Source organism: Globicephala melas, chromosome 1, assembly GCF_963455315.2.
Source record: "Globicephala melas chromosome 1, mGloMel1.2, whole genome shotgun sequence".
Lineage (NCBI taxonomy): Eukaryota > Metazoa > Chordata > Mammalia > Artiodactyla > Delphinidae > Globicephala > Globicephala melas.
In genome coordinates this window covers 90,595,122-90,604,113 of record NC_083314.1, presented here as the reverse complement: position 1 = coordinate 90,604,113, position 8,992 = coordinate 90,595,122, and the positions used below count along the sequence as shown (strand labels likewise).

General features: G+C 36.6%; 1 protein-coding gene across 3 annotated transcripts in view; it reads left to right on the top strand.

Moving 5' to 3' along the window:
- Window positions 1–8,992, top strand: part of CEPT1 (choline/ethanolamine phosphotransferase 1) — a 36,082-nt gene that overhangs the window by 347 nt on the left and 26,743 nt on the right. For all 3 annotated transcript variants that reach the window (XM_030869003.2, XM_030869002.2, XM_030869004.2), the window contains exon 2: window positions 6,016–6,425. In XM_030869003.2, coding sequence (XP_030724863.1) covers window positions 6,087–6,425 — 339 coding nt within the window. In that variant the 5' untranslated portion in view covers window positions 6,016–6,086. The remainder of the gene's footprint in view (window positions 1–6,015; window positions 6,426–8,992) is intronic.

The window sequence follows — 8,992 nt, the reverse complement described above, 5'->3', positions numbered from 1 at the left end:
ATTGCCAGCGGTAGAGTCCGGGGGCTGCTGTGCTGGGAGTCGGGGTGGGGAAAACCTCGGCGGCCCGGACTGGGCGGGCCGAGGGCGCTGCCCGCGCGGAACCGACCTTGGCTCTCAGGTCCACACCCTCCTGCTCAGGTGCTGCCAGGTCCACAAACGTATTACATCCTGTGCCGGATTTGCCTTCCCTTTGGAATACGGTGCTGGTGATTCGTGGCTAGGGCCGCACTTCTTGGTCAGCAACTTTTCTAGAAATTTCAGGATATATTGACAAGCTCTGAGGTTGCCAGCTAGGGCTTATTTCAGCAGTATTCTTGGAAGGAGAAAGGACAGGAGGGTTTGCTAGTCTTTGCCGGTATTCTAAGAATACTGGATGAATGGGATCTTTACGTTTAACTTGTTTTTTCTCCAATTCGGTGCTTGGCGTTTTTGTGTCATTTTTGACGTTTTGCATCATTGGTATTAATATATAATTTTGCTTGAAGTCTCAGTTCATTGATGAATCCTTGTTACGGTAGTAGGCAAATTCATAATTATCTTTAAACAAATGTTAGTGTCTTGTATGTGAACAAAGAATAAAGATTCGGTTTCTACTCTCATACTAGTAGGCATGTGTTCGGTGGAGGTGTTGAATTGAGTAACAACCCAAGTAAGACTGGTGAAGGCATTTAGGGCGTAAGGACTTTAGAACCATTGGCGTTCACGTAAAATTCCAGAAAACGAAGTTCTAAAAGCAGTTTGCTACATATTTGTTTTGTGCTGAGCAAAAGCTAGTCAGAAGCCCCTTGTACAACTTGTCTTTACAACCCTGCCATTTAAGAAATAAGCTAGATAAATATGCCTCTTGTATTAACCTGTTCTGACAGAGGTGTCTTTATTTGTTGTCCAGTTAATAGATTATTATTGAATATTTACAATTGTGGTTTCATAACTTCATTCTTCTTCCTCTCCCACACCCAGTCTCTTAAAATTTACGTTATAAACACTATTATATATTTGATATTTAACTGTAAACTTGTTTTATAACCGCAGTTATATTTTATTGCATAGTCAATGTGTTTTCTAGGCAGCAGTAGACTTCTTTAAGCTGGCTAAAGTGCCGGTGATGTTCTTTTTGAGGGTCACGCTGTGCTGTCTCTTTCAAGGGAATAGGAAAATAATCCACAAAATGTTAGGCTTTGGCTTTGTTTGTTTGTTTCTGGAGGAAGTTGCTTCCTTTTTTTTTAAGGAATACAAGATTTCACTTCAGCAAAACAGTAGATCTAAATTGTGTTACACAGTACTGTTTTAGCTTCCAAGTCTGCTGAAAAGGCTTTTGTTTTTGCTAACTTGTTCTGTGTATCACTTGTTAGATAATGCTGAATGTAATCCTGTGATCCTATTAGTTTTTTTTTAACTTGCTTTTTATAATTTGCTCTGCCTCCCAAATATTGTTCACCATTAGTATTTTCCTCTAGTCGTGCCATAAAAGTGGAAAGAGCTGTGTAGTCACCAGTTCCTGTGAGAGGACTATAAACATACTGCTGAATCAGCACAGCTCAAAACTTGGAACCCTTAGACATGGGAGGATGGGAATTTGGAATTTCACACTACAGGTTGGATATTGTGTAAGCTTACCTTATGCTCTGCTGAGCAGTTGGAGATTCCTTTTTTAGTGTGATACTTGTCAGGTGTTCCCCAGTGCTGAACACAGGAATAATGTAGGCAGCATGCTATTATCCTCAGCTGCTATAAGCACAGATGTTCTACATCATAGATTTAAGGTCCACGAATTTTGTATAATTTTAGTAAAGGTATTCATTAAATATCTCTGATTTTATTTTTTGTACCTTTGTTGGACTTTTCATATAAATATTCGTGCCTGCACAAAGAAGAATTTGGGTAGACCATAGGTGCCCCCTCCTCTGGACTCCCACAACAGTTTGTTCACAGTATAACTTAGCTGTTTACAAGACTCCCCACCACTACTTTGAGCTTGAGAGCATGGATGGCATATTTCAATCCTTCTGTTTCCTCAAGGGTCTAGAGCAACTAGGTGTTCATTAAATACTAGATGAACCATATTTGTTCATTGTTCCACAAATAAGTACTGATTACCTACCTGATGTTAGGTATGGTCTGGGATTCTGGGGAAAGAATATTAAGACATGCAAGGCCCCTGCACTCCTTTGTCTTACATACCAGTCTGGGGAAAAGACCAAAAAACAACAACATCTAGCAAAAAAGTTCAAAATGTGGTAAGTGCTATGAAAGGAGTATCACATTTGAGCCAGGTTATAGCAGAGGAGGGGAATTTGCTGACTACAAGTGGAAAGGTTACAATAGGTATAGGACAGTACAATAGGTATAGGATCAGTATTAACATAAACTGAATTCCAGGTGATGAGAATTTTTAAACGTTTAAAATACTCACTTTTACTGTTACAATTTATCAGAACATTTCCTCAGTTAACAAATAGGCTGTGCTACAAAATTATAGGAATCTTTTCAAGCTAATTGATGGCTTTCTATAACATCAGAATAAAATCTTAATTCCTTGCCAAAGTCTATAAACCTCTGCATTGTCTGGCTTTTCAAACTTTATTTTATCCCACTCTTTCATATGGTTTACTACTGCCCCGCCATAGTGATCCCAGAGGTATGAATAAGAAAGATAAGCTCACTCTTGGGTCAGGGCCTGTTCTCCCTTTCTTGGACTGTTCTTCCCCTTGCTCTTGGAATGGCTAGCTCCTTCTCTTCCTCTGAATTTGGTATAAATGCTTCGTCTTCATAGTCTTCAACCACCTTATCTAATAAAATGTGCACCTCAACTATTTCCTGGCTCCATACCTTGTTTTCTCCATAGCGCCCATCACAGTGTGTAATGTTATTTGCTTGTTTACCTTCTTTTAGTTATTTTCCCATTGGACATGGGAGCTGGGACCATGTCTGTCTTGTTTACTGCACTCAGATATTGGTTGAATGCGTTTGAAACTTGGAATCCATTTTCTCATAAAAACTTAGGACTGGTGGCTAGGTTTCTAGGCTAACCAGCAATAATTTTAATTTCTTGCATTAATTTTTTCGTTCCTTATAGTGTGGGTAGTAAAATGACATTTTCTCCTCAACCTTTTGGGCATAAGCTTGACGTTAGATAAAAATCTCAAGTGGCTAAAGTAATTTTTGTAATGTTTGTACCTCCTTTCCATATTCCCATCTCACATCCTTTTCCTCTTTCTCTCCATAGAGTCTGCTCTTCTATTGGAGCAGCCTACACTGTCCTGCTCCCTTGATATGCTTGCTTTTCACTTGCTGAAATTCGGAAATGCCTCTTTTCTCCTGATACGGTTTTCGTGGCAATAGCCTCCTGGTCTCAGGTGATGGGAGGAAGGAACAGTGGAGATGGATCTGTGGTAGTGACAGCAACCTCTGTGGCTACCTGTTGAAAGCAAAGTAGCTAACTATATATGTCAGTGGCAACATGTATCTGAATTTTTATTTGAAATCTTGTTACTAATAAGCTTCATGGAGACAGTGTTCCAAATTGAAATATTCTTTTTTTTAATGTATGAATTATATAATGACTAGATCTAGAAAGGTTTGTCAAAATGTAGATTTTTCTAAAAGAGAAATAGAAGGAAAAAAAAAATCTAGGTCAGAAGGGGAAAACACTTAGAAGGAAGGTATCAGTTTATCAAATAGTCCTGCCAAATGCTCAAACTTAAAACCATTAGGATCAGTTGCTTGTAGCTGTTTAGTGCCAAAAGCAGGCCAGCATCCTCAATATGTCACTTTTTAACTATAGAATGGAACACTGCAATAATAAAATATAAATTGAGTTGGCTAAACTTTTTATTACCATTTTAAGTGGAAATCCATAAGAGCTGATTGATTATAGCTCACCAAATATGAAAATACATCATTCAATTTGACTTTTGAAAATTTGGCTGCTTTATAGTACAGTATTTTGGTGGTTCTCAGTCTGTCATTTCATCTAAAATGATTTTGTAACCAGTTGTTTGACATTGTATAAATATTACTTTAAAACAGTTTTAATCAGTTGCTTTTGGTACAGTTGGGTGTGTGGAAGAATTCTTTGAAATAGTAGGAAATTAGCTTTCATTTGACTTGGCTTGAAAATTATTACAATATTTTTATTTCAGAGTACTTCAGTTAAATTGGGGTACTGATGATTCTTTATAGATTTTTGAAAATTTATTTAAGTCAGTTAATGACTACAATAACTATTCTCTAAACCAATTATTGAGATACATGATTGACTGAGGTTTGGGATGCCACTTTAGATCATTCGTGACATTGAAATTTTGGAATTTCTTGTTTTTGGGAATAGAGAGAAGTCGTGGGCATGTTTTGCTACCAGGTCCATTGTTGAGATGTCCTAGACCCTGTATCACATTCTGTGTTCCCACAGTGCAACATTTCCGGGAATTTCATATTGCATTCTGGATAGCTTTCTGCCAGGAGATCAGAGTACACCTGTGTTGGTTCAATGCCACTACCCTTTTAGTTCCATTAAGATTTTCTTTTTTTTTTTCCTTTTTTAATCCTTTTATGGCTTCTCTTCCTGCTCACTAACCATGAGTTTCCCACAAGGTTCTTTATTCTTTTCCTTTTCTCTTCATACTTAATGCCTTCAAGAAATTTTCTACTTTCTAGTCTTTAACTAGACTTCAGCTTCCAAGTTGAAAACTTGAAATTTCTATCTCTTACCCAAACTCCAGTCATTTGATTTTGTCTAAAACATCTCTACTTAAAAGTTGCATGTATGTCTTTCCTACTCTCATCTCGAGATCCCCTCTCACCCACACCCGCCAAAAGCCAAAATAACAAACTGATTTTCCTTCCAAACTCTCCTTTTTGACAGTAGTACCACTAGTCTTTGACTGTTGATTTCTTTTTTCTTCTACTTATTTACCCCTCATATCTAATTCCTAAGTACCTCCTCTTGATTCTTCCTTCTAAGTAGAAATTACTTATAGATTTGACTGTCTTTCATATTTCCATTTTTACCACCCTACTCTAGGCCCTCACCACTTCATACCTTTGATATCACCATACTGATTTTTAAGTGTTAAACTTGTCATTGTTTTCTTACATTAGTTAATAACTTATGATAAGTATGTTATTTCTGATCTTTTCGAAGTCAAGTGCAAGTACTTCAGGGATTTAAGGTTTTTTATGAACAGTCATCACTTAATGCAGTTACAGTTTTTTCTTACTACTTCAATGTATCAGGTCACTGCTAACACATAAATAGTGTCCTCTTAAAGTTAATTTTTTTCATTGTTGTTTATCCCCTCCTGGAATATCATTTATATCCCTTTCCACTAATAAGTTTTATCTTTTAATTTAAACAGAAACCTTGTGTTTGTTTGAACCTTACTTACCAGCTGTGTGAGTTTGGACAAGTTAATTAGCCTCTCCGTGCCTTAGTGTCACTTTCTGTAAAAATAGGGATAATTAATAGTCTTTACCTTCTTTGGTTGTTGAGAGGATTAGATGAGTTAATACATAAAACTTGCTTAAAGTGTTTAGTACATAGTAAGTGCTCAATAAATATTAGCTATTCACATTAAATAAATATCTAGTTTAAGACCCATTTGATTCAAGTCATTCCTCCACTATTAAGACTAATTTGCTAGCTGTCTTTGGGTATGCCTTGGACCTCAGTTTCCATATATGTGAAATGATTAGGTCATTTCTAGGATTTTTTTTCGATTTATACTACTGAAAGTGTGAGATAGAAACAAGAAGATCATGAGCTTCGAAGTCAGGTAAACTATAAGGTAACAGGAAGCATATTACTATTAAAATTCTTAATATTTTTCACTTAAAGGTGAGGTTATATGACTTCTTTTGGCTTACATCATCAATAAGAATTAGAGCTAAAAACAGATCCCTGGTGTTCTGATCCCTGTTTAATATGTAATATTCTGTTACCAGTTTGATTTTTTGTTTAGTTTACTGACATTGATATAAATAGTGGCTGATGAATATATCTTTTTTTTCCTCCAGATAAAGACTATCCACAAAAAGCTATAAAACAAGATAAATTACACTCCCTAAATTAAAAAAAGGCAAGATCCATGAGTGGGCATCGGTCAACAAGGAGACGATGTGGAGATTCTCACCCGGAGTCCCCTTTGGGCTTCGGGCATATGAGTACTCCAGGGTGTGTATTAAATAAATTGTTTCAGTTACCTACACCACCATTGTCAAGACACCAACTTAAGCGGCTAGAAGAACACAGGTATCAGAGTGCTGGACGGTCCCTGCTTGAGCCCTTAATGCAAGGGTATTGGGAATGGCTAGTTGGAAGAGTTCCCTCCTGGATTGCCCCAAATCTCATCACGATCATTGGATTGTCAATAAACATCTGTACAACTGTTTTATTAGTCTTCTACTGTCCTACAGCTACAGAGCAGGTAAGAGGAATTTCTTTAATAACAGATATAAACATTTATTGCATGCCAGAAACCCTATAATTGGGATTTTTAGGTCATTTAACTAAAGGTAAGATAATCTGACAGCTATTTGTCAACTGTTTTAAAGTATCCTATCATATATATCATTAATAAAGCTCATAGCTACAACCTACTTTATATACACTATGCTTATGAGAAACCAGAAGCAAAGTGTGGACTCTGATCCCAGTAGATAAATTAATGTTAGTTGAGACTAACATGTAAAATAGTCCTTTAAAATCATTAAGTCTCAATTCTTTAAAAAAGAGTTTTATCCCATTTTTTTTAAAAATGGCTAGTAAAGTCTTAGCAAAGTTTAAAATGATCAGAGAGGAAAGTCTGTGGTAGTAAGATGGCACAGCTATAAATCAGTCTTATCAAAAGTATTCTCTTGATTCCAGTAAGAGTTATTGAATATCCCTTTTACCTTCCTGTAAACATATGTGGCTGATAACCTCAGGAGTATCTCTCTTATTCTAAGAAGGCAAAAGAAGTATAAGAAAGAAACAGTATAATGTATTTCCTGCTGTGGTATCCTGCTATGGCTGCCATTAAAAAAAGGGAAGCATGGTACTGCTTACACAGACTCTCCCTGGGCCTTCTCAAATATAAGTCTCTCCACTGCTATTCCCTCTTTTACTTTCTCTACTCACTTCCTAAAACCAAAACTGAAACTAGAGCCCTTCATCTGAATGGGTAAATTGATGTTTAATTGATTTTAAAATGTTCTTGTCAAAAAGTGAACTGGGTAAATTGATGTTTAATTGATTTTAAAATATTCTTGTCAAAAAGCGAACTAAGGTAGTTAGGTAGATGAAGGAGAATCAAAAACATTTATTGTTCCTGTATTAATCAGAATGATCAGCCACAGGTAAACCAAGAGGATAGAAGGTGATCCTCAACTAAAGCTGTCAAAAGTGACTGAACCATGTAAATCATAATGGCCACCACATTCCTTGTCTTGTTTTAAGCTTGAAGTAATTTTTTTAATGTAGTCTTTTCAGATGATTTTTTGAGATAAAATTATCACCATTCAATCCTTTATACCTTTCTGTTTTCATTAATTCATTTGTTACCACATATTGCTCTTAAAGTAGCTGTTGAGGGTCACAGTTACCTATAAAACATACTTTATTTTTTGTCTTTTGCCAGATGTTTATTTTCCCCTCACAATTGAATACCTTTATCTTAATTCCTCTTTTACTATACAGGTACAGTTTATACAGATTGTATGGATAAATTTCTGGTTTCCCCTCATTTTCTTAACTGTCTTGCTTTACATCAATCAATAAACTTAAAAATAAACACCAGTACAATTGTTTAAATATGTGCTGGGATTCTTTATCACATTCTTCGAGCTGTTTTACTCTTGGCTTACTTGAGGACCTGACATATACTTCCAGAGGAATCTGGTCCAGATCTCGCACATCTTTAGAGGTCTAGAAGAACAGGGAACTGGGTTGGTTCCAGTTGAAGCCTTCTAAGTCCTAAACTAGTTCCAGGATGGGGATCAGGGAGTGGGAGCAGGGTGGAGGGTAGCTTGGCCACGAATAGTCATTTATTCAACACCCAGAGTATACCAGGCACCGTGTTCCCTATAATACTTTTCCTCATCCTCTGTTCTTAAGTGATTTGGAATTATTAGAGTAACCTTAGAATTAGTTAAATCTTTGGGGAAACTTCCAGAATAGGAACTACACTAATCACAGAGAACTTTTCAGAATGCTGCTGGGAGGACTCAAGGTGGAATATGACTGTACAGTAATAATTCCCTGATTGATATATTCAGTGTATCAGGCTCTTAACCCAGCTGAGACCAGACTGGCTCCTGAATGAGAAGGCTTTCTTCTTAAAACACCTATGAGAGTTGTGAAATAATGGAAACAAGGAAGAAATATATAAATATTAGTTTAGTGTTCTACAGATTCACCGGAAGAAAGAAAAGTCCAAAGATAAGAAGGCTTTGCTCTCTCTTATATATGTAATAACCATCTTGCTGTTTTCTAGGATTATGTATATACTAATACTTGAAGTTGTCTCTGTTCCAGAGTAACACTTTTCCCCATTAAAATCCTAAAACCGCCAAGAAGTTCCTTGTCCCCTAAAGCAGTACTGTTCAATAGAAATTTCTGTGATGATGGTAGTGTTCTGTGTCTGTGTTGTCTGATACGGAGGCCATAGATACTTCTGGCTGTTGAACACTTGAAATGTACCTAGCAACTGAGGAACTGAATTTTTGGTTTTATTTAATTTTAATGAATTTAAACTAAAATAATCACAGATGGCTGGCTAATGGCCATTATAGGACATTATAGGACAGCTCTAGAGAGTTACTGGATTCCTCTAAGAGTAAGAAGCAGTAGACCCAAAGTCTAGAAAGGTAGAGTTCTTAGTCTCATAAGATAAATCACTTAGTCCAGTGTGCTGGCATGTAAACTATGGTTACATAACCACAGTTATTGTTTTCCAGGTTGGTAACTCGAGCCTGGGGGAGGTATGTACGATGATCCTTTTAGCAACCTCAGTGT